Source organism: Henckelia pumila, chromosome 1 (genome assembly GCF_033568475.1).
Source record: "Henckelia pumila isolate YLH828 chromosome 1, ASM3356847v2, whole genome shotgun sequence".
In the NCBI taxonomy this organism is placed as follows: domain Eukaryota; kingdom Viridiplantae; phylum Streptophyta; class Magnoliopsida; order Lamiales; family Gesneriaceae; genus Henckelia; species Henckelia pumila.
In genome coordinates, this window is record NC_133120.1 from 139691788 (window position 1) to 139719596 (window position 27809).

Here is a 27809-nt window from a genome sequence, read left to right on the forward strand (position 1 = left end):
GGTTAAGTGACGGATAACGGTACTCCGTGACTAATTTCAGTCGGTTTTATTTCAATTTCCCAAAATAATTGAATATATATATATATATAAATATATATTATGGATGAAGCTATCAAAAAACTTGGTAAATATTTTCCATCTGTTTCTAAAAGAATTCTGAGAATGATTTATGAAGGCAGATGTGAAAGATTGAGAATGCTTATGCAAAAAGGAATCCCGGAGGATATTCGTCTTATAATTGAAGCCAAGGTTCGATTAGGTGGTGAAGTTTCAAAATTCTTACTTGTTCGAAATATGTCTGGACTAGGTAAAAGTACCTATGCGAAGAAAAGAAGGGCTAAAAGGTTAGATGTTTGTCATAATTGTGCCAGATGAACTTGTAATAGACAATGCAGATCTTTGGGATATGTTTCCACAAATAGAGAAGATAAAATTGATTTCATTAAGAATGGGCTGAGTAAAGAGTCATTAGATGATATCTCATTGACTCTTGAGACGCATTCTAGTGGAGATGTTCAAGGTCAACTTCTCCATTTATGAAAACTATTCCAAGCGCAGCGTCATGGTAATGGTCTTGAGAATCTGACTAAAAAAGACCCTATTTTCCAATTTATAAGAAAATTGGATGGTAAGCCAACCCTCGACTCATAAATATTGAAGGAACACTGTGAGCCACAATCACATCACTATTTATACGCATGCATGTTATTATTATATATTATTGTTTTTTACTATTTTCATCATTTTGTTCACATCTGTATTCCTATTTCTGTCTTATTCCTTGTTTTCCTTATAAAATCACTCAACTCTCTCTATTTTTTTGAAAAGAAAAAAAAACATGACAGGATCTTCTTCACAAAAATTGAAAAATATTTGTGTCTTTTGTGGTTCTAATACTGGAAAGAATGAAATATTTGTTGATGCAGCAATTAATCTTGGAAAAAAGTTAGCAGAGAGAAAAATTCACTTGGTTTACGGAGGAGGCAATATTGGGTTAATGGGATCTATTTCAACAGCAGCTCATCTTGGAGGTAGTCAGGTTTTGGGTATTATTCCTACAGCTTTAGCTGAAGGAAATATTACAGGTGTTACGGTTGGGGAAGAGTTGAAAGTTTCATCAATGTACGAGAGAATAACTAAAATGATAGAAAATTCTGATGCTTTTATTGCCTTACCTGGTGGTTTTGGTACTTTAGAAGAAATTTTTCATGTTGTTTCTTGGGCACAACTTAATATCCATAATAAACCTGTTGGCTTGTTGAATATCAATAACTATTATGATGGTTTGTTGACTTTTCTTGATGTAGCCGTGGAACAAAATTTTATTTCAGAAAATTCACGAAGGATGCTCATCTCTGCTTCGAATGAAGACCAATTAATTGATGATCTCCAAGCTTTTGTTCATCAACCTGATTCGGCTATAACAAAGATCAATTGGTCTCAACCAACCAGTAAGAAAAGAAAACTAGATCATTGATTCAACATGTCACGAAATGGTTTGTGTTTGTTCCTCATCTTCAATAAATTTCAGGTGATATCTCTTTCATCATGTACTCTTTATTTTTCTTTTAAAAAAAATGTCATATTCAGGTTTGGGGGAGGGTTTATTTTTAAAAAAAAATTTAAAATTTAAAAAAAAATATATTTCTATAATAATATTTATTTTTCTTTTTCAATGGCAGAGTAAGGAGTCAAAAACTCCTGACACGCATTAGTTTTTATTTATCATCTTATCACAATAGATTAGATTTTAATATTCCGTATATATTTAAATTACAAACTACTAAGAAAATGAAGTCTTTTTGTATAGATGTTTATTTATCCTTCTTTTTATCAATTTAATAGAAAATATATAATTGATGGGATATAAGTTATAAATAATATATAATTGTGTGTTTTCAAATAAAATATTTTCTAAAACTTTTATGAGTATATAATTAAAGTGATATTGATTGAATGAATAATAACATGTATAATTGAGGGAATTAATTTGTAAAAGTGCAATATTTACTCACATAAATTTTGTGAGTGAGGGGTGAGAATTGAGAAAACAACTTATAAGCTATTATTGATTATTAAGAAATGGTTGATTACTAGATTAAACCCATTTTGAAAAAAAAAAGAAAAAAAAAAGAAAAATGAAAATTGACTGCAAAGTTGTTTGAAGTTTGATTGTAAAGATGTAGAGTATTAATATCTCTACTATAATTATTAATGTAATAGATTTACCTCATAAAAAATAAAAAAAAATAAATAAACTTTGAAAAAAAAAATGTTACATTTTCAAAGTTTATTGGAGGTATTTGATTATGTAAAAACAATTTTGTAGCCAAGCAAAAAAAAAAACAAACAAAAAAAACAAAAAAAAAATGGGTTTATTCTTTGTAAATCATCCTATCTTATTTTCAATATTAGGTTATTTGATTGTCTGCTTTACTAGCCATTTTCAAAGAGTGTATAATTTTCTTCCAACTCCATGAGTGAAAAACAGCTATATATGAAATACTTTAACCCGAGAGAATATGGAGTTGAGACTTTTACATTAATATTCCTGATGATATACATGTTATGAAAATGATTTCTATTATCCTTTTAATTATATTATTCTCAAAATTTTTAGAAAATATTTATGTAAAAAAAAATTATATATATTTAATATTTTGATATTGTGTGAAATATATATGTATAGCCCATCCAATTAAATATTAATATATTAGTTGATAATGAGATTTATAAATAAACATATGATCTCCTCACAAGTGTGTTTTTAAAATTTCAAAGTTTGCATATTTGAATATATATATATATATTAAGGAATAAAAATCTAACTTATGATTTTATGATATTTTATTACTAAGGGACTAGTAATTAGCCGGTTTGGGGGTGTGATGAAACTTAAAATTTGTAATTATTTATATGTTAAAAAGTGTGTTTTAAAATTGAAGTTTAATTAAAATTATGAAGTTGTATTATTTTAGTGTTGTGTTTATATTTAAATATTTTACTAAAATGTTGTATTTTACGGTTTGCGCAGGTTTGGTAAAAATAAAATTACTCAAACTACAGAGGTCATAATGGAGTAATCTCAAAACCTGTAGAATCACAAAAGAGGCATCTTCAACTTTGTAGAAGACAAGAAATTCCAAAAACTTCATTAAGATGATCAAAATAATCAAACATCAAAATGGAGACAGATTTACTTTTACTATGACCAGCTTGGAGTAAAAATATCATAAGTATTTCATATTTTATCCAAAAGGGGTGAATGAGTTGTCAAAACACATTTACAGACAAAGGGCTACGTGTTATATGTTTTGTGTAGAAGCAAAATCGGAAGTCTAAGGCATCAAACATGCCAATTAAATTTGGGTAAATGTATTGACATTCAAGGAGACAAGCACCCACCAACTTTACTATTCCATATTTAATGAGTTTTGGACCCTTGCTCTCATTTGGCCTATAAATAGATGTGTTGTATAAGCTTTGTAGTGTGCAAAAGTGTAGAGAAGTCCTCATTTTTAAAATAAATATTGTGTGTGTGAGAATAAAAGTTTGAGTGTGCATATTTCTCAAGTTCAAGTATGAAATTTATTTTATCCTTACTCTTGAGTTTCATGTTCATGGCAAGCTAAATCTTTTTATGTCAAGGTGAAAAGGTTTCATTGTTGGTCAAGTAAGATTGTTTATATTTTGTATATTCTTCTCTTTTTCTATTTCTATTTTGTTTTTCTAATTGATCCTTATTTGTAGGTATAATTTTGGAAGATTTGTTGTTATCTATTTACATCAAATACTTGGTACCTTGAATGTGGTTACCTTGATTTGTTGTCAAATATGATACAATAAATACTACAATAATTATATACTATAAATATAAGTATCTATTTATAATAAGTCATATATATTATTTAGACGATAGCGTGACACTGTCGGTTGTTCTAAATAATATATTGTGATTTGAACTAACATTTACTTTTTCGCATCTAACTTTTACTTTATCGCAACTAACATTTACTTTTCCGCAACTAACATTTACTTTCTCGCATATAACATTTATTTTTCCGCAACTAACATTTACTTTATTGCATCTAACATAAAGTCATATATTTTATTTAGACGATAGCGTGGCTCTGCCGGTTGTTCTAAATGAAATATTGTGATTTGATCTAACATTTACTTTTATGTCAATTTATATTTATGTATTTATATATATATTATGGGTACCATGTATTAAATATCGGCTGATATTAATATAGTGGGAACTATATTATATGATATACTTGTCTAAATATTTCATTGTTCTTTTATGTTTATTCTTATTTTAGTTTCTTTTATTTATTTTTATTAAGCAATCTTAAATAAACCAACAATGAACCTTTGAAACCTTGACAATTTTATAATTTGTGTATTTGAAGTTTCATAATAATATTTCCATCTATAATATATCATGCTAAAATTAAACTTACAGCATCCTCTCCGTGGATCGATCTCGTACTCACGAGTATATTACTTGCAGACAACCTACACTTGGGTGAATTACAATTTAAGTTGTAGCACAGCGGAAGTTTTAAAATTTTATATGGAACAATTCCATATCATGGGTATCAAATTCCTACGATTAAAATTGATAACATAAAATTTAAACAATGTAAATTTTACCTTAAAATCTCGAAGCGATATTATGAACACCAACAGATTAATCTGCTCTTGTTGTATATCCCAGGAACTGATGAACAAACGTTTCTTCAATCAGGTCCACGAACGGAGATTTAATCCCTCTGATAGACTGCACTAGAAAGTCTATCAGAAGTTTCTACGAAGAGAAATTAACAGATTTGATCTGTTAAACCAGACTGCAATTTCGAAAATTACAGGCTGGATTTTCGATGACAGAGAGGGAGAGGAGCGGCGGCCACCTAGAGAGAGAACCCTAGGGTTTTCGAAAATTTTTATGCCTTATTGTGTCAATTTTTGTACTGCAATAACTTATTTATAATGTGGGCTGCTAACAGCTTAGGGCCCATTAGTCATAAGTTCAAGCTTGACAAGCAAAGCCCGCATGTTCAGAAATTAATATAAAATTCATCGTGACTCAGATTGATAAACCAATTTCACCAATGTGCACAAAAACCATTTCTGCATCTTTTAAAGTCAAGACAAATTTTCTGAATCCGAATTCAGTGGTTTCTAAAAATGTCCATCAATATGTCATTTTAGGAAATCTTACTCCCTCTAATTTTAAATAAGAAGTCCTACTTCTTTATCCACTAAATTTAACTCTTTAAATTTAATTATCTCAACGGGGATTAGAAATCCATTACTTGTGTGACCCTCAATGGTTCAGGGATACACCTAGCCGTGGTCTTACAAATCCTTGTGACTCGGAACAACAATTTCCGACTTGCCCATCGAATCATGGTAAGAGCGTCTAGCAACATCGCCCCATGATTCCCTAGGTATCACTGATAGTTCCTGCAAGAACCAGTAGATTTTGGTTAGCGTACAGTATGGTCCCTTCATCCATATATCCCGATTGAATCAACAACCATTGGTACAACGAGAGTCGTTCGAGATTCGATAACTATGCAATGCATCTTGAAGATCAAATAGTGACATCGCATGTGCTACTAAGAAACCAAGTAACCTAAAACACATCATGTACTCTGTCCAGAGATTTGTCACACTAATATCTCCTCAGATTGCATAGGATATCCACACTCGCAAGTGTGCGGTGAATCCTTGACAACAAAGCATCGAAACCTATATGTGTCGTAACTGTACCCAATCCCGACACCTGATGACCCTAATAGAGTCGGTAAACGAGTCAAAGCACAATACTAGCATATAGAGTCTCAATGATGTTTCAAGTAATAAGGACTAATGGTGTACAACCAAAACCGCGGACTATATCCACTCGATAAGTGATAACCACTTGGAAAGTCCGAATAGGGTAGTTCGATCATTCATCATATGAATATCCATTTGCATGCTTCGAACATCTCTATGTTCCATACCAATGAAACATGGTACTCGGCATCGCAAATGCTAGTCTCAATCTCGAGCGATCCTTATCCTTATTTGTGGACGGCTCAATTGACTAGGAACTGTTTAGAATATACAGTGAACATAAGATGTGTTTCATGATAGTGATCTCTCTATATTCACTATCTCATCTTACTTTAGTATATTCAAGGTCTTTATCAAAATAGCAATAGTATATCATTATATAATAATAAGATAAAGTGAAAGCCATTTAAAGAACGTATATTCTATTAAACAAAGATTGTTTACAAAAAGAGACTCTCAAAGCCCTTAGCCACAAGTTGGATAACAGGGCATCAACTCTTTCACGTGGCACCACCTCGATTGGGAGAGTCGGTGAGTCGTTACGTGATCTCATCCTCGGGATCCCAAAAGCTCAGCAGCAATCCCTCGTTTATCAAAATTGATATACCGATTTAAAGACATGCATTTCATTTCGTTGTTACCTTGAAAGCATGTTTGTTGTTATATTACGTGTTATGTTGCTTTTACTGGGAATCTCTTTCTTACCGGTTATCCGGTTGTTGCTTTGTTTTGTATGTGTACTTGGCAACAGGTGGGGCAGGATCAAGTCAGCGAAGGCCCGGTTAGCAACAAGAGGGAGAGTTAGTTTTGGAACTCGGTTTAGAAGTCAATTTCAGCATGTCAACCTAGTTATGTTAGAACATGTTTAGTTATCGAACTTCGTCGTTATGTTGTTGTTGCATGTTATCTACTTTTGAGCAATTGTTGAACTCCAGAATTTCATGTACTAATTGGAGGAATTGAGATGTAATGCATGTTTATGTTTTGAAGTATTGAATGGCTTTGTTTGGAATTTGGTTAGCCTTGCTAAGTGTTCTGTTTTTATTTTCTGGGCAAAGGGCGCGCTCGATCGCATGAGTACGTAGGATCGAGCGCGGCCCTTCAAATTTTCGAGTTAGAGAAGTTCAAATTTTTGGTGCGCTCAATCCCATGAGTTCGTAGGATCGAGCGCACGGATTTATTTTCCCGGCAAAACTTGAGGAATTTTTGGTGCGCTCGATCGCACGAGTTCATGCGATCGAGCGCAGCCCTATTTTAAAAAAAAATTCTTGCTTTGTTTTTAGTCTTGGATCTTGTATTCTTAATTATTGACTAATCCGAGATTAGTTGTTTAGAACCGAGGTCTCATAATTTTTGTCCTCGGGATCCCAAAAAGAGCAGAGAACCTTTATCTTTTGATTATCCAGACTTGATAATCCCAGATTTTAAAGACATGCATTTCATATTAGAGTCTCATGAATTGCATTGTTGATGTTTGTATATCGCGAGTTGATATATTAATTGATATGAATGTTTTGTCTCTTTTATTGGGAATATATTTCTCACCGGATTTATCCGGCTATTGTCTTGTTTTGTATGTGTACTTGGCAACATGTGGGGCAGGTTCGAGTCAGAAGCTGCATGACTAGATCGAGTTGGAAGTGATAGAAGTGAGGCTCGGTTTAGAAGTCAAACTTAGTATTCAAACTCGTTTGTTTTTATTTATCGATGAATTGTAGAACTTATAATTGATCATGTTCTACTAGTTCGATTATTTTATAACTCTAGAACTACCATGTGTTGTATTTTGAATGTCGTTTTTGTTGATTATTCTTGTTGAGATTGAAGTTTAGAGGAATTCATGCCTTAGATAAAATTCTGAATTTTTTAGCAAAGGGGTGCGCTCGATCGGGTGAGTTCAACCGATCGAGCACGAGCCGCAATAATTTCGTAGGCAGTGAGCCCGGGTTTTCGCCGCGCTCGATCGGGAGCGGTGGCCCATTTTTTAAAAAAAAATCTCTTGAGTTCCGCCTTGGCTTTTGTCCAAGCTGTTTGGTTTTATTAAGTGCTTAGATGATTAGAACCGAGGTCCTCACATGCGGTTTTGGAGAATATGGCGGCCTAAATGGTTGATTATTTGGCTTCACGTGAAGTGCAGGCTGGTTCATCGCAGGATTGTCATATCTAGGTTTGGATGATCCCTCCAACCTGGATTATACGTGTTTGATTTAGGATCATACTTTCTTTTTGGTTGGCCCGAAAATCCTTCTGTTACATTGACTTTATCCTGAGATTCCTATTGAAGTGTTGGACACATGTCAGTTGAATTCCCACATAGCACAAATTCCACATATCTTCACAATTTGTCCATTTCCTACAGCAATTTGACGCACAAAAGACGTCAGATCAATAAGTTGCTGTTCAAGGGAAGAAACATTTACCTCATTGTTCTTCTTGGGCGAGGGTTCAAGCCTACTAGTACCAAATTGCTGAGAATTGGTTGTCATATTTGAAATTTAATTTCTCGCATCTTGCGGTGTTTTGTCTACAAAAACTACTCCACTGGAAGCATCGACCATGCTCCTATCATGGGGTAAAATAACTTCATAAAAATATTGAATTAAGAGATTTTCACTTACCTGATGTTTCGGACAGCTAGCACAAAGTTTCTTGAAACGCTCTCAATATTCATGAAGTGACTCCTTGATAACTGTGTTTTCATGCATCATTTTGTTCGGTGTTTGAGTTTATTCTGCATGCATATGTTATGAGTTTTAGTTTATTTTGTGTTATTTCGTGCATTTTATCTTCACGTCATTCCCCTTGGTTTATTTATATAAAAATAGAAGGAAGCTCGGAATTTTTGTTGAATAAAAAACAAGGTGCACCACGATGAGGATTTGAAGCATAGCAGCGTTGGAGAGTTGAACTTTTGCGCATATCTGAAGTAAGCAGAATAAAGATAGCTGTGTTTCTGCTAAGCCGTGAAGAACATGAAGATCAGAGCTGCTGCGCTTGATAAGAAAGAATAATGAAGGGTGCGTCTGCGAATGGAGTTGCGCATCTGCGCCGAGAAGTAAAAGAACAAAGCGCTTCTGCGTGAGGAATTGTGCAGCTACGCATACTGAAGAAAAAAATAGGCGCATCTGCGGCGTGAAGGGCGCTTCTGTGCAAACGGAGAGAAACAAGGAACGCGCATCTGCGCAACAAGATAGCGCAAATGCGCCTGATCTGTGTTGGAAGAATTCTCGAGAAGAACACATCTTGCTCGAGCGCAAGTTCTTGCGCTCGAGCGAGCTCGGAGAAACGTGAAAAAATATATTGGGCAGAAAACATCTCGCTCGAGCGCAACTTCTTGCGCTCGAGCGAGAGATCGCGAAACATTAAAAAAAATAGATTTTTGGAAATTAAAAATATTAACTTTTTGGGCTTTATTTTATGGGCTTTCAAAGACATGTGAATAGGAGACATCAGAACGTGAGAAGGGGTTCCGCATATCAGAGAAGGCGAGAGACGTCTAGGGCGGAGGATTGAAGCTTTCGACATCTGTTTTATTCTTTTTTCTTCTTTTACTTTTCAGTTTATGTTCAAAAACTTTGTTTGAATTATGATTTTAATTATGGAGTAGTCGTTTTTATTCGATTGAGGCCGCGAGATTGGGCCAAACAAATTATTTTCGAACACGTGGATGTTTATTTAGGATTTTTTATTTCTATCAAAATTATTGATTGTTGAATTTATATTTTGTTCTTGTGAATAACCTGATCAATTATTTACTTGCTTGTTAATTGATTTCGAGTTGACAGATTAGGAATTAATTTCGATCGCTCTAATAATTGATATATGGTTAAACCAACTAGAAATAGTATTCGATTTCAGTATGCGGCTTTAGGTGAAAACTGAATTCACATAGTTCCTAATGCATTTGAGTTTGATTAGAATTATGAAAATTAATCAGTCATAACTTGAATAGGTTTAACAAATTCTAGACATAGACTGTTAAACAGATTAGGAGAATTCGTTGTGATTTAGATTAAAATTGTATCTTAGATTTTGCCACATGTTTGTTAAATTTGTTTGGTACCTGTGTGCGCCTTGATCGAGTTTTTCTTCATTGAATTCATTACCCATGTCCTTTGCTGCGTTTTTATTTGTTTAGTTATTAATTTATTTCTGATTTTTTTAGTTTAATTGAATAAATCAAATCACTCTTTTATTGCTTAGTCTAGATTAAGTTTTAAATAATTTTATTTTGGTAATCATATAATTCAGTCCATGTGGGTTCGACACTTGGACTCTCTGTCCACTTTCTATAACTTGACCTGGTGTGTTTGCTAGTAATTATTTTTAATACCGATTTAAGTGATCACTCCCCCGCATATTTCTTAATTCCATATATCTCTTTCCTGATGTTCGCTGCTCTCGAAGCTGGAAAATACTTCTCCAAGAAAATCCTCTTCATCTCATTCCAAGTTGTGATGAATCTAGGAGGTAGATAATATAGTTAATATTTTGCAGCATCCTTTAGAGAAAAAAGAAAGGCTCTTAGCTGAATTTGTTCTTCCTTCACTCTAGTTGGTTTCATGCTTGTGCAAACCACATGAAACTCCATAAAATTTTTATGGTAATCCTCACCTGCAAGGCCATGCAAAAAAGACAATAAATGTATTAGTCCAGATTTTAGTTCAAAAGTGGCAGTAGCCTCTAAAGTAGGAAAAGTAATGCATAAAGGCTGTTAATTCAAATTAAGGGTGCCAAGTTGTCTCAAGCTCATATTTGCAGTCATCTCTTCTCTAGGTTATTCAAATGCGACCTCTTCTTCTTCTTCATATTTTTTCCGAGACTCTTTCTTCCGTCGATGAAAAGTCTTTCTATCTCGGAATCGTAGGGAAATTCTTCTTCTTTTGAAGATTCACCTGCATGCATGAGCAAACAAGAAACCAATGGAGAAAAGAAAATAAAACAAAAACAAAAACACAAATAAATCAAACAACGCCTCCCCGGCAACGGCACCAAAATTTGGTAGCGCTTTGTCATGTCACACCCAAATTAACCCCCACTCAAATCAAATAAATAAATATGTAGCAACAAGAGTAGGGATCGTTCGCACGAGGAGGATTGAAATTTATTGTGTTATAAATTAAAAATACCAACAGTAAATAAAAGAGGGTTTTTTTATCATATTAACTTCCAAAAATTCAAAAAATAAATAAATATTAATTCTAACATTCAAATTCACTAGCATGCAAGATTAAAATTTAACTTTACTAACAATGAATTAAACAAGCCTTGGTATCGGTCGAATACACTTTTGAAGTTTATTAAATCGATCATCGATTCTCTAAAAATAATCAATTCACATTTGATATTCGTCATTGAGATATCAATTTCTATCTCACTTTAATTTTTAGTTAAATAGAAGCAAGCGTTCTAATATTAACTCTTACCAATGAATCAAACAAAATACAAGCGATCAAGGTTTAAATCCAAGGTAGCATTAAAACTAATGAGATTGATGAATCTAAATAACAAAAATACAAGCGGTTGTATTTAATATAGTCAAGCGATGCTCCTGAGAATTAATAAATTCAAAAGCATAAATTATCAATCGCAGTTGCTTCACAAATTATAGAGATCAAACAATTACGGATTTGATATCTAATTTAGCTTTAGATTGTATGAAAAATTACTAGGTGAGCAAGCTAATAATCAAACACACAAGCATGATAATAAAATTCAAACAACTCTTCATATTCAAACCAAAAATCAAACAATGAACGTATCAAAATATCACAAGAAAAATAAAACTTCAAGGTATCGTCTTCCTCAACCAAAAATTAAAACTTAGCCACGAAGAGCCATGAAAAACTAACTATAAAATTGAAGATCAAAAGGAATCTAAGAATCAAAGGGAGAGAAACCTAGCCGCCAAATATGTGTTCCACCCTTTCTGCCTTCAAAAACCTCTAATTTTCGTGAGTTTCCAATTAATTATAGTCTAGAGTCCTTTCCATCCTTTTTTGCTTTTGAAAAATCTTTCCTTATCTCGGATGTGCTCAGCGGATAAAATTTGCCGCTCGAGCGCGGAACTTTCTGCCCATATATTTTTTTCTCGCACAGGTGGCGCCTAGGTGATACAGATCAGCTCCTAGGCGCTGAATTATTTTCTTCCATGGCGCGCCTTTCCTACGGCGCAGGGGAGCTGCTCGCTCGTCTTCAACAACGCAGGGTCGCTGCCCACTTCCATCATCGCGGAGCAGGGGTGCTCATTCCTAGCACAGGGTGCTGCGCCTTCTATATTTTCGTAGTCGAGCGGCCAGAATTTACGGCTCAAGCATGAATACTTCTGTCCAACATTGAAAATTCTTCTTTTTGTTAGCTTGAGTGGTTAGATTTGCAGGCTCGAGCGCAAATACTTCTGTTTTTCTTCTCAATTTCTTCTCTTTTTCTCAATCTCTTCTCTTTCTCCATATCAAACCAAAAACCATGATAAGGAACTATAAAATCAATTTAATCAATGCAAATTCACCTAATCATAACAAATTAACTCAAGTAAACATAAGCAAATATGAACACATCACATGTATAATCCAAGAGATAAGAATGAAGCATACAAGTGTGTATACTACGCTTGGATATCTCAGTCAGTATATCACGTACATCACTAAAATATCTTAACAAAGTATACTCGTCTGAACCTAAACAATACCAACATACTAAAATTACTATTATACCAGATCCAAAATTACTAAACATGATTCTTAACTCATTACTGAAGGCTTTAGGGTTATACATGCATCCGTCATCAGCCTTCTAATGGCGTCTCGATCTAATGGTAATCCCTCCTCAAGCCGAAACTAGCTTCGAAGCTGTTAGGATCAAATATATGTGTAGAGGGGGGTGAATACACACTTAAAATATTTCAAAATATTTTCCAAAACTTTTCGCAAGCAGTCTCGATAGTGTTAATTATCAAGACTATTTCTGTTGTTCTCAAAAGTAGTTTGGACTACTAAAATAGTGCGGATAGATAGTCTAAGTTCCTTTGTGATATCTATATATGTACGAGTAAGAATAACTTGTGCAGATAAAATAAATGAGACAAGATATTATGGAAGTTCGAAGCAAACTGCTTCTACGTCTCCCCTTCTTCCACTTAAGAAGGAATTTACTAGAAGAATTTGGTTTATACACTTCTTTGTATACAACTCACTTCAATAGTAGAACTTATCATTTGCCTAGATTGAAACTCTTAGTAAACCACACCAAATAAGACACAAAGTCTTAACAGCAACAAGTGAAACAAATTGGGGTTTGAATGAATTTGTAGATTCAATCAGTTGAGCAACTCTTCTTTCAACACTTCGTGAATAAGCAGTTGAGAGTTGTCTTGATGCTCTTGATGATCATTTAGATGATCTGATGAATGACTTGTATATTTGGGATTTTTTGAGCAAATGAGATCTGTAGATTCAAAGTTCTCAGAGAGATAGCTTTTGTATTTTCTTCTTTGTGTGTATCTTAACTAACTCTTTTCTGAAGCTTTCTCTCTAGTATTTATAGTCATCTTTTGCAACGTTCTTCTAGATGTCTTAAATTCTCTCTTAATTGTCTTGTTATATTTTCTAGAGTCTTCATAAATATCTTCATAAATGCGAGACGAGATCCAAGATGAGTGAGATTTAATCCTTGCGGGTTATTAATATGTTCAATAAATTCTCTCTTGGAAATCTTCAAATATAACAAAGAGTCTTCTTGAGCTGAAGAGAAGCCTTTAATGCTTTGATCATTTCAAAGAATCATTTGAGCAGTTCAGGCAGTTCGAGGATATGATTAGTTCAAACTTTGAGTAGTTCAGATATTCATTTGAGCAGTTCAAGCAGTTCGAAGATCTTGTTGAGCAGTTCAAGCTTTTTACCTGTTTTACAAGACTTTGCAGTTCAATTTTGTGATCACCAAAAATAAAGGCCCAACAGAAGCTCCTAAACACTAAACTGCCCTAAATGGATAGAAAACCTAAGGTATATGGCTAGAACTTGAAAGAGAACTGAGGGAAATCGATGAAGAAATCCAATGAAACCGACCCCTATTTATAGGATGGATCCGGACTAGTTCATAAGATCCAAACTTCACAATCTCGTTCGTCTATTTGGATTAAATGAGATAAGATAATCTGAATTAGATTGGTCGATGGATCCCTACATGTTGATCCTCAATTAACCGATTCATTAACAATGCTTAATTAACAACTCTTTAATAACGACTTAAATTATACTTTATTCAAATAAATATTTTGGTTATTACACTTTTTTGCTTGAGTAAGTTTTAAAAATGTTATGTTGTTGAACAAAACATTGGATTTAGTTTGTGTAATTGAATGCATCTGATATGATCGATTTGGGGAGACTCTTTGAGCTATAATAGCTTGTTCTTGAAATGTTAAAAAATGAACCGAGCATCGAGAGATTAAATCGAGTTTGGATTTCAAACCAAGAGGATGACACTCAAAATAATCCTTTGAATAAACTGATTAATCAATTTGTAAATCATTTTAAAAGATATGCAAGTTGAATGTGTAAAAACGTTTGGTTGAATTATTTTATCAAAAACTTTGTATGCTACATTTTTGTATTTGAAGAACAAATAAAATGATTCAACAATGCAACCTAAAAAACAATAGCGATAGTAAAGTAAATACAATAAATAAATAGACACAAATTTTTTTTATGGATGTTAGGAGATAAAACTCCTACGTAATCCCTTCTTCCTCACGAGAATGATCAAGTAGAAGACTTTGGATTATACAACCCTTGTATACAATCCACTCCAATCGTAAGACTTATCCCTCGCTAGATCGAAACTCCTAGCACTCTCGATTGTAGGTCTCAACCTCTCAATCTGCATAATTTTTAACGTCTCTTATGTAAAGACTACAAATACAATATTTAACGTCTTTGTGTGAAGACTCGCTCAACTAATCTTTGAAGCTCATCTCTCTTGTATATGTGAGTGACTATGTGTGTGAGAAAATGATTTTTTACATTGTATTTATCTCTCAAATTTATCCTCACACATTGGGGAAAAAACTCTCACAAAGCTAATATATATATTTTGGCTCCCCTTCTTGGGTTTGCTCTTATTTAAGTTAATTTTCTTCATATATGTTGCACATGCTTTGAATACTCTTCCAAAGCTTGTATTTATCTTCAAAATGTTGTATATATATATAGGCTCCAAAAGTGATATATATGTTAGACACAATAATATGCCTGTTGGAAAATATTCTGTATTGTTTTTGACAACACAATGGTCATATTTTCCTTGCTGGCCATTTTTCCCGTCTTGGATTGCTCTTGGAGTAGTCGACCTGAAGCAGTCGGCTTGGAATGGAGCAGTAGGCATTTGAGTGAGCAGTTGGAATATGATTCGTTGATTTATGTGCAAAGTGATGAACATGAAAGTTGTAGCCCTTCGTCTTATAGCTTTCCAACGCATCAAGAATCAATCAATTTGGATTTCATATGAGAGAGTTAAGATTGAAATACCAGACCTGCTCCAAAATAGTCGAGAACAAGACAGTCGGGGAGCAATCGGCACTGGAGTGAAGCAGTCTGTACTTTAGGGAGCAGTGGAGCATGATTTGTGATTTCTGGGCAAAGTGATGAACTTGAAAGTAGTAGCCCTTCGTCTTATTCCATGGAATCAAGAATAACTCCATTTCAAGTTTTTATGAGAGATACATGCTTGAAATACTAGACTGTGCCAGAAATACTGGTCTGCAGAATTTCAGTGCAGACCTAGAGACTTCAATGTCGTTTATCATCTCTTTATGCTCTGATTCAGACATTGACTTGTGAAGATGATTTGTATAGAATTGTCTTATCTTCGTAACACATACTGAATCATCTTTGGGATAACTGGGCTGCAAGATATGGCCAAAATACCAAAATTGGTCTGTCAAACTGTTTGTTGTCATAACTTCGTCCAGTTTAATGTTGAGACACCGGTTTGACCTAGCTAACATCTGAATTGGTCCGACTAGTCTGAAATATGACTTGAAGCTTTTTGAGTTGGTTGTTCAACGATTTTTGGGGACTTGTCATTTGGATCGCCGAACTATGAGATATGATCAAAACAATAAACTGAGCCAAAAACTAAGTTATCACTTCTAATTTGTGATCAACCAACTACACACTCAAGTAAATATATTAGAAACAAAATAACAAGTTTTATTATCATCAAAATCAAGATTGTTTGCATATTCGTTTATGCATTAATCATTAAATTATGTGTTCGATAATAGTTTTATGTATGTTTTGTTTTGTCGTGGTTTCTTAAAATTACAAATAAATCGTGTCAAATATTTTCCAGGAATGGTTTGCAAAAGTACTCACTTTTAAGCTTCGGTACGTAATTTTCTCAAAGTGACACCCAGTTTTGTTGTTAATTAATATTATAATTTTAAATATCGATTATTTGTCATTCACCATAAATTCAGTCGCTCATAGCGTTTTCAAACAAGATGCATTTGGATGATTTATTTATGTCATTCCTTTTTATTTATTTTTAAAAAAAATATGTTCCTAATTAATCATGGAATATTTTTGATGTATTTAGTTTTACTAATGAAGTGTGCCTGATTTGAGTTTTCAAATACTTGATTTGGTCTTTTAGATATTCAGAAGACGTAGTAAAATACTAGATCTTCGAGTTGACACCATAAATTCAATAAATGTTGGTATTTCCAAGATAGATGTACTTAGATGACTTATTCATTTAATTTAATTTTTTTTTAAAAAAATTGTTCACAACTAATCGTGGCATTTTTTAAGTACGTACTTGGTTTACTTCAAAAGTACCTAATTTGAGTTTTCGAACATTTTATTTGGTTTTTCAGATACTCCAAATATGTAATAAAATACTGGATCTTCGAGTGGGCATCATAAAATCATTAAAGTGGTGTTTCCATGAAAGATGTATTTAGATGACTTATTCATGTCATTTAATTTAATTATATATATATATATAAACAAATTCCCAACTAATCATAGAATTCTTTTAAGTACTTAGTTTTACCAACAAAGTACCTAATTTTAGTTTCCAAATACTTAATTTTTTTCTTACATACTCATAATATGTAATAAAAAAAACTAGATCTTCGAGTGTGCACCATAAATTTACTAAGAGTCGGCGTTTACAAGGAAGATGCATTTGATGACTTATTATGTAATTTTTTTTAATTTTTTTTTTTAAAAAAAACAAATTTCCAACTAATCGTGGAATATTTTTTGAAGTACTTAGTTTTACCTTCAAAGTACGTGATTTGTGTTTCCAAATACTTGATTTGTTCTTTTAGATACTCCAAATATGTAATAAAACAATGTATCTTCGAGTGAGCATCATAAATTCACCAAGTATTGACATTTTCATAGAAGATGCATTTGGATGACTTATTAATGTCATTTAATTTTATTTTTTTTGAAAAAAAATAACAAATTCTCAACTAATCATTGAATTTTTTTAAGTACTTAGTTTTACCTCCAAAGTATCTAATTTTAGTTTTTAAATACTTTTTGATCTTTTAAATACTCTGAATATGCAATAAAATACTTGATTTGACTTAAAAAAATATTAATAACTATCATTATGATGAGAATATTCATTATAACATCGACAATGTATACCTAGACATTGCGAGACATGCAATATGATGAAAGTATTCATTAATTAGCAATGATTTTAATAAATATTTACCCAAAATAAGTTAATAAGAAACAAAATTCTGGTATTTTGTTGTTAAATCTTGAGTTCCAAATAAGTCATTCTGGATTATGATCCAAGTTTATTTTTCGACAAAAAAATAGTCGAATATAAGTATTTATAGGCTTATACACTATTTGAGACATATTAGGTACTTTTTGTACTAATTCCAGTATCTGTTTCTTAATCTTGCATGTCGAATAAGTCATCGAAGAGTAAGTCTCAATAAATATTATGAATTATTACTATTAACTATAATTGATTATTATCAATAAGTATAATATCAAATTAAGTATCCTTTTGTTGTTTCATTAAAATCAATTAGTATAAATGAATGCTACCAATAAGTACAATATCAACTTAGGTATCCTTTTGTTGTTTAATTAACACCAATAATATCATGAATGAATACTAGTAACTATAATGGATAATTATCAAAAGGTATTATGAATATAATATCAAATTAAATATTCTCATGTTGTTTCATTAATACCAATAAGGATTATTAATGAATACTATTAACTATTATGGATAATTATCAATAAGAATTATGAAACGATACTACTTATTGTATGATATCAAATTAAATATTTTCTTGTTGTTTTATTAATATCAATAAGTATTATGAATAAATAATATTAATTATAATGACTGATTGCCAATAAGAATTATAAATAAATATTAATACGTATAATATCAAATTTTTTATCTTCTTGTTTCATTAATACCACTCAAAAAATCAGTATTTTATTACATATTATGAGTATCTAAGAGGCCAATTCAAGTATTATTTGCTAAATAATAGATACTTTTTATATCAATTGAAGTATCTTTTATTTTTATTTCATGATTGTCAAGTCATTCAAAATTAAATCTCAAATGTACTTTTGCCCAATAAATAATCGAATATAAGTATTTACGGGGCCAACACAAGTATTATTTGATAAAAAAAAATATTAGATACTTTTTGTACCAAATTAGGTATTCACTTGTTAAATTTTGAATTCCAGATAAGTCAGTTAAGATCAAGTCTCGTGTTTATTTTTTTTTACAAAAAAATAATTGAATAAGGGTATTTATAGAGCCAATTTACGTACCATTCGAGAAATATTAGGTATTTTTTTGTACCAATCCAGATATCATCTTCTTAAATCTTGAATGCTGGATAAGTCGTTCAAGATTAAGTCCAATAAATATTATATATGAATTTTAATAACTATAATTGATGATTGCCGATAAATATTATTAATGGATACTAATAATTATAGTATCAAATTAAATATCTTCTTCTGGTTTTTGCAATTCTCAAGGGACTCAATATCTGTGAGGACATGGATTTTTTTTTCCGCAATGGTTAGAGGTTGACTCGAGGGTTGCTTTGGCCATTATTGATGCAGATTGTACTTGTTGGGATTTAAGCTTTACGTTGGTTCAGATTCAAAATAGTATTTATAACCACTCGGTTTACAAAGCTCACATCTACTGGGAGGCTAAAGCAGCGGCGGATGAGCTCGCTAACATGGGAATTCTCCAGGCTTCGACAGTTCTGCTTTCGGGATAGATACATGGCAAACTTAGAGGCATTTGCAGATTGGATATAACAGGCTTCCCTTATATTAAACTCACTTCGAAAATTTGTAACTTTTGATTTTCCTTAGTGTTTTTTTGCAAGCTTCCTTTTTTTAGGTTTGTAATTTTCTCCAGAGGTTTTGGTCTAGTTCTCTCTTGTATTTTCTTTTTTTTTTTTTTTTTAGAATAAAAGATCCGCCAAACTCTCCGCCACAAAAAGCAGCTTTCTTAAAAAAAAAAACGTATTACGAATGAATACAAATAAGTAAAATCAAATTAAGTATCCTCTTACGTCCAAAAAAAATTGAAGTATCATCTTGTTGGAAACGACAAGAGTGACTTAATTTATGGTGAAAACTTGAAGATCCAATATTTTATTATTTTGAGTATCCAAAAAATCAAATCATTTCTGGAAAAAAAATTTGAAAGGATTTATAATTGTAAAAAAACACAACAAATCACATCAGATTTTAAACTATCACTGATCATAATACTTTAATTATTAATGGATGAACCAAATCATAATGCATCTCCGAATTGCAATTGCACAAACAAAATCCAATTGATCAACGGCATAATGTTATTAAATCTTACTCAAGCAAATGAATTTGATACCAAACCAGTGATCTTGTTGAACACAAATAAAAAAATTAATCACAAAATGGCACCAGATCTCTCTCGTACGTCATTTTCAACAACCTTCAGTACAGCTTTCTTGGTTGAGCAACGGCTTATGCCCGCAAGACATTAAAAAAAATATTGATTTGGAATTTTGAAAAAATAATATATATTGATTATATTTGATTTCAAACAACTATGAAGATTATCATGTTTCGGACATCATCATCTTCATTTAGAATTAATGTAATCTTCTCATGAGGCACTATGTATTACAATACCGTTAATTTAATATTAATAGCATCACATTTTCGTCCTAAACTCTGGAATATCTCTAATAGAGTGTCACAATTAGGACGTGGGAAGAAATTTCTCAGCGTTGCGGGTTCGATCTTCGTGTGAAGCATATTCCTCATTGAAATATTTGGGGGTATGCTCTGGGAGTTGGACCATGTTGTTCCCTCCCTCAGGTCCCTGCCTACTCGTGCACATCCCTCGATTTAACCCCGCATGAGCCAATGGGCCTCTGACTCATGTGGGATGGGGTCCCCTTCGAGGTCAATCCTTTTTCTTTTTTTTTTTTAATTCTAATATACTAAATTAGCGCTCCCAGATCCGGATTCCATCAATAAAATGACCGTGAAATATTTGAAAAAATAAATATTATTTCATCGATCTAGGCATGGTCAATAAAAATGGACATCCAAAAGATAAAATGATTTCTACAGTGTTTTAAATTTTTTAACAGCATTAAATTTGTATTCAATATCAACTTTTTTGGGAAAAAAAAACATTGAAATTCAACAGCGCAAGTATGAAAATAGCAAATAAAGACAATATTTTTCATGTTTCGATGCATGAATTTGGAAAATATGATTCAAAATTCATATACAAACCCTCCTTAGGTAGGGAATAATAGCTCAAATAATTTGGAAAATCACAACCGAACCAAATTGTCATATATGCTCTGCCAATATTGAAACAGAAACTCAAATTATTCACATTATATTTCAACAAAATCATCCAAACATTTTGGTACGAATTTTAGAAATTATTTACTGCAGGATCATCCCAACATTTCGACAATTACTTTCATAATTGTTTGATAAAATGTTAGTGAAGTCACGTGAAGAAAATAAATCAATTGTGAAGCATAAAAAAGGTATAAGATAGCTCAAATTAACTCATACTCGAAACAAACTCATAATAATCAATAAAATCATGTACGATGACCACTACCAACCGTAACTGAATTTTTCGTGACTACTCAAAAATCCAGTATTTTCATACATATTTGAGCTCAAAGGACAAAAGCAAGTATCAAAAAACTCAAATTAGGTACTTTGTAGGTCAAAATAAGTATTTACTCGAAACACACACATAATCAATAAGATTGGTTGTTTTGCTTATCACAACTAAAGCAAATCATCAAACACATAAAATGCATCACATGTGACCAACAATAACCTCATATCCATGAAAATACAGATTGATTATTTTCTTCACCATATAGGTTGAACACACTCTCAAGACTTCTAAATAAATAGGTAGGTTGAACAACAATAATCTCACATCCATTAATCACAAAAAATTTAATCACTATGAAAAAAAAAAAGCAGAATTCATTTTTTTATAAATTGACTTTCATAGATATTTTAAACTTGAAATTCGAAATTACTGAAACAAAAGGACAACAATGAACTTACCCTACTGAGCTTCACCTTCAATGGCCTTTTTGAAGCAAGAAGGGAGGATGAGAGATCGAGCAAATGGATTTTCTTGGGAGAGGGGCCGATGGTATGTCGAGGGAGGAAACATTTATTTAAGAAATTATTTGGGCCAATGGATTTGGGTTGAAGGGAAGTATATTTAGGGAGTGTTTTGTAAAAGATTATGCTTTTGTATAAGCGATTAAATTTATAGATTATAAAAAAATTAAAGAAAAATCAAAAGTTGGTAGTGTTTAGAAACAAATATAAAAATTTAAAAATCAAAGTTAGGTAATATTTGATAAATAAGTGATTAGAGTGATTTTACATTGACTTTTTTTATTAGAATCACTTTTGAAAATCATAATCACTATATGACTAATTTTAAAATTTCAATTAAGTTAAACATAAGCTAACACATAATTTGAGTTCAAGAAACACACAAAAGTAATTTTTTAAGACAAAATATAATCATTTTTTTATTGATTGCAAACACTCTTAATATTAATGTAAATAATTTAAATTTAAAGGGTAAAAATGAAAAATTGTTTGTGGAGAGTTAGAATTATGTTTCGACGATTGTCATATATCAATTGCCAATTTATATTTCATAGGGACTGAATTCTAAAAGAAAAGATTTGACAGGAATTTTTCTTTAATTTACCCTCGAAACTACGAAGAAAATAGCGATATTCGAGAAGCAAATATATTTTTCTTCTTCTTACGATTCTTTCACGTTTAGAAAATTGATGCAAGATAGTGTTATATTCTAGTAATACATGCGATTTCATATTAATTTCAAAGAGAAACTTGAAACTATTTATAAGATTGTATTATGAGTTTTTCCCCCCATAGAATTGGGGAATTAATGCAAGTAGATGTGTCTGCATAACATATACTACAATTAGGGCTGAGATACTGTACCAAAATACCAAATTATCGGGATATCGTATCGAAAACTTTTCGATATACAGACATTTTTTTGGTATTTTTACGGTATCAATATGGATTTTTTCCACACCAAAATTTCGGTATCGGTATCGATATCAATACCGATATGAATTTTTTTATACCGATATTTTTTATACGGTATACCAAAAACTCACTCCTAATTACAATTAGGGGTACAAACGAGTCAAGCTACTCGTGAGCAGCTCGTGAGCAGCTCGGTCAAAACTCGACTCGAGCTCGGTTTAACCAAACTCGAGTAGCTCGAGCTCGAGTATTAAACATGTGTGTTCGAGTAGCTCGCGAGCTACTCGATAATATATATATATTTTTTTTTTTCGAGCTCGAGCTTGAGTAACTCGAAATATACACGAGTCGAGTTCGAGTATGAAATTAGTTAGTCGATCGAGCTCGAGCTCGAGCTTGAGTAGACAAATACAAGTTGAGCTCGAACTCGAATAGTATGATACTCGAATCGGCTCGACTCGTTTGCACCCGTAACTACAATACATGATTTTGCTCGTGAGTACATTGTCCCACCGCTGTTTTTGTGAACCACAGGATCTCAAATCGGGTTCCAAGGATCGGGATTTCTACACCCTTGCACGTAGTTCTTGGCCTGTTAGGAGCCGGTTCAATTTTAGATTTTACCGTCCACTATTTTAAAATTTAATTTAAATTTAAAAGTAATTTTAATTATTATCTAGCTTGAAGTATACATTAATTTTAATTTTGTAAGTGCCGCACACAAGTACGAGTATGAAACATTGGGAGATTATTCAGCCATTCTACAGACCATTGGACAAATGCCCAATTCCAAAGAATGTGAAACACTGATAAGGAAGCGGTGCCCGCGACATTTTCTAAACAAATATATGATGACTGTCAAAACAGTATATAAAAGAAACTAAAATCGGGTTAAGTGGTGTTTGTGAAATTTCCTAAACGACATCCGAATAGGCCTGTAGCTAGGTAATGACACAAACTTCGGCACAACTGGGCATATCACATTCAGTGGAGTGATTTGGGTAATGATAAAGACCAAGCCTAACCTTTTTTGCTGGAACCGAATGGCTTAAATTACATGAGACCGAAACAAAAATCACATATAGCTTCAACAGTATCAATGTTAAATAAAGATATCAAGAATCTAGGTTTAATCGATAGACCAATCAATAAAAAGAGAAAAATGCAAAAGCAAGAAAGTTACTACAAAAAAGGTATTCCAGATTGCTGAAAAGAATTTGTAAACACCATCCAACAGAAAATGTAAGAATATAACGGAGAAAACTACCACAATTCTTAAACACTTACCTCTTCTTGTTCTGATGCTTAGGAGGTCGAAGAACGTTCCAGTCCAGCTTTTCACGTTTTTGTTGTTTCTGAGAACTGTGACTGCTTCTAGGAGATGAATCTTGATGGTCTAGGGAATTTTTCCATGACTTGTTGGGATAGGATGGATCTGAGGAAAGATCAGGATGCTTCCTCTTCATATCCCCGACATTAATTAAAATATCTGATTCCAAGTTGTCTTGCGGGGAGGTGTTTTCTCTATATTGACAAAGAACCAGGTTTACTTGAAATTATAAATAGGAATATTCAATCTCAATAACAGAACATTATCCTTGAACCATTTCAGAAATGATAACAATGAACCATCTTTAATAACAATGTCAATTCGTGCATCTCATTCTCAATCCAGTACACAACATTAGAAAGGGATACCAAGACTGTTTGAGCAGGAAGCAGAAAGTACGAACAAAAGTTATTTGCATAATATTTAGCAAGAAAATTAAGAAGATAGGATATACATAATAAATAGGCTGATAAAAAAGTGACCTTGTGGATGATGTTTCAGTTAGCCTGCCAGAACTAGTGGCCGTGGATCCATTTTCACCGAGGCCATATGCCTCTTCATTGAGTTTCTGCCAAGATAAGCCTATGAAGTGAGATGCCCAAAAATTGAAAGATTCTAAAATCTTGAAGTCCTTTAGGAATTGCAGGTCATTTGAACCCTTGTACTCACATCAATAGAAGGATTAAAACTTAAAAATGACATTCGACCTCTTCTTGCCCCTGGATGGGGTTCACCTTCAATTACAACCACACTGCATATGAAGAGATGCGGAATTAAAAAAAAATGCTCAACATAGTGTTAATGAAAAGCTAGCTTCAAAGGTTAGTAGTTTTAGCGACTAACGAGCAAATACGTTCAAAACCCAGAAGATGTTACATCGGTGAACCAAACATATTAGCAGGGGGATTTATCGAACGAATGATGCGATTAAACATCAATATGGAGCCCAACTTTAAAGTCCAATATTGCGCAAGATCAGGAAAATTAAAGTCTGCATCTAACTACTCAACTGCAAATAAAGAGCTGCAATTCAGGGGACCTCCGGGGGGGTGGGGAGGGAGAGGATTGCATGGACCCAGATGATGAAATCATGTGGAATTATTGAGGCATCTATAGTGCATCACTGGGTAGTTGCAGAGAATGTGCTAATGTGATTTATTCAAATCATGTAAATTCCCTACCCATAAAGCATCCTCCTCGGTTGACCCATTCAATGCACCACCAAAACCCACTTCATATTTCATCAATTAAGGGTCTGAATTCTTTTTCCATCTCATGCTTGCAACCTTGAACCAACCATAGATCAAGATATGCAAGACAGCAAGAATGTTATCTTTCAACACAATTCAAAATGCATGGAAAAGAAAGGATAAGAGAGCAACAGTTCATGTCTGCGGTCCAAATTTGCATACACAACTATATGTCCACTAAACTTGCCATAAGGTTAGAATACATGGTGTTCATATATGATTATAATTTTGAATTTTATTCAGGGGATTCAAAATCCCTACATGGGCTGTCGATCAAACAGGGGTTTTCTTATAAAATAAGCTACCGGAAAAAATCATGTTTTTTCGGTTAAGGAGCAACTATTCGTTGCTATCACTCCATCTCAGCAAATGATCATCTTAACAGCACTCAATAAGCAGATGCCCATACTGTATTATAAAATAAGCTACCAGGAAAAAATTTGTATTTATTTTCCAGTAAAGGAGCAACTACCCCTTGTAATCGCTCCATCTCAGCAAATAACAACAGCTTAACAGCACTCATTAAGCACATAATCATCCCAGTATTCAGGAACCAGGTTATAAATATCATAAGATCTCAGGAATTCCCATGATAATGATACAATATGCATGCGAAACGAGAAAATGTTTTCGAATGAAGTACGATCAACTTGGCATTCAATAGTCTCATTCATATCCCTTATAGATTTTTTAATGATGGAATCAAAATTAATTTAACTGTCCGCTTGAAAATTCATCCTTTCATCTTTCCATTTATTTGCAGAAGGATGAAAGACAGATAACAAACTCCATGGTCAAACTGAAAATAACAAGACTATGAGCGTACACTTCTCTACCCGAAAATTCAATACCACTTTGTTTAAGTTTAATTTGTAATTAATTATCACTCCAGTCCAAGACCAACTTCCCATCAACATCACAACATCAGTACCTGGAAAGTAAATTCTCAGGTTTAAGATATCTCAACTAAATTCAAAACTAAATTAATTGTACTTCTGAATAGCAATAAAACAAATCAGCCTCCATGAATTTGAGCCAAATCACAGTTCACAATAATCTCGCGCCAATGCCCCTCCACTATTGTTTTTTAATTAAGGTGTATTATACGCTTAAAAGTCTTAATCCCTCCCAAATTGAAGTTTCAGCTCCATTCCTCAGAAATCAGCAAAGTTTAACAACTAAGTACGTTCAAGAAACAGAAATTAAACTAAACTGAAGAATTTGAAACATAAAAGCACAAAAAATACCATCTCTTAGGGGCGCTAGATGAGGGGAAATCTCCAGCAGTTATAACCTGTTCTTCCTTTTCAAGTTTCTCAACTTTCTGAGACGCCCTTTGCATAAACTTAACGCATAGAAGAAACACGAAAACAATTAAAAATCAAGAATACAGTTTTGATGATTCCTACAGACTAAAAAATTGCTGTAACAAGTAGAATCGACGAAATAAATTGAACCCAATTAAACAACCACTAATTAAAAAAAATTGCACCCAGATGAACTTACCACCAATTAAACACTTTCAAGTGTGATACAGAAGGGAAAGAAAATCTAACTAGTAACTACAATAGCTTGAATTGTGTTGTCTACCTTCAAGTTCTTCAAAGTACTGGATAGCTCACGCTTCGCCATTCTTCAAGATAGTGAAATCGTAATCAAGGCAAAAAAAATTGTTACCGCAGTTTTCTTCTCTCCGTCTCAATCCTCAGTTCTTGCGAATCGTGGAGTAACAGAGAGAGGGCGCCCGGGGCGAAATGTCTCCTCAAGCCCTAGTTATTATCAGGAGTCAAAATCGCCTAATTCACAAAAGATTCTATTTTTTTTTTTTTAAAATCACACAAGATTCTCTCTCTCCAAATAAAAGAAAAGAAAAGGGGAAATTTCTTTTAAATCTACTTTATAAAACTTCACTTTCTGTCCGCCTCCATGTATGATAAAATTTTTTACAAATTTCTGACACGCACACAATATTTGTTTTAACTTTCTATTATATTATTTTGTTAATGACCCAAACTAGATCACGTATAAATTACAGTCTTAAGCATGCAATGATCTTAATATAAAATATTTATTAAAACACAGAGTTTATTGCGAAAACTTAAACAATTTAATACAAACAAAACTGGCTGAATACAATCGGTACTAAAAACCTAATTATTTTTCCCAAGAATATTTACAACATAAAAACCGACTGTAGGTAAAACTTCCAGCAGCGTCTGGACCTGCATCTAACTCTGACTGGATCTTCCTGCTCCGTCCAGTCTAAGACCTGTCCCGTGAAATGAGGTGTCTAAGATAACACCGTGGATGTCAGCGACTAAAGCTCAGTACGTAAAAATAAGAATACCAAACCAATATGTTGCATGCAATGTGAGATGACTGAGGTGACTGGTCAACTACCAAGTCCTGCTCAGACTAGGCGCCAATGAGTATGTAGCACCATCTGAGAATTCGACCGCTGGGTGGCTCACACACTCGTCTAGATCACCGTAGTATCAGTCCCCGCACATTGCGGTAACTCCCGATGTCAGACAATATAAATAGGTGTAGGGCTGAGCGACACTACGAGAAAGACTATCTCGAAGGAGATACGACTCAACATATATGTTAGCATGCAGTATGTATGAAAAATAGTAAAATATGTATCATGACACATAAATGCAATATATAAGCATACTGTTGTGACATGCACCGTGATCACCTACTAATCAAGACCTTAAGCATGTGTTTATCTTAATTAAAAAATAATCAGAATTAAACAGCGGAAAACAT

At 32.9% G+C, this 27809-nt stretch overlaps 1 protein-coding gene across 1 annotated transcript; it reads right to left on the bottom strand.

Moving 5' to 3' along the window:
* Window positions 1-23537: 23537 nt before the first annotated feature.
* On the bottom strand, window positions 23538-26847 carry LOC140874616 (uncharacterized). The gene is made up of 5 exons (XM_073277939.1): window positions 26628-26847; window positions 26285-26382; window positions 24457-24538; window positions 24270-24355; window positions 23538-23981 (listed from the first exon to the last, which is right to left on the bottom strand). The coding sequence occupies exons 1-5, from the start codon at window positions 26667-26669 to the stop codon at window positions 23741-23743; spliced, it is 549 nt and encodes a 182-aa protein (XP_073134040.1). The 5' UTR covers window positions 26670-26847; the 3' UTR covers window positions 23538-23740.
* Window positions 26848-27809: the final 962 nt, after the last annotated feature.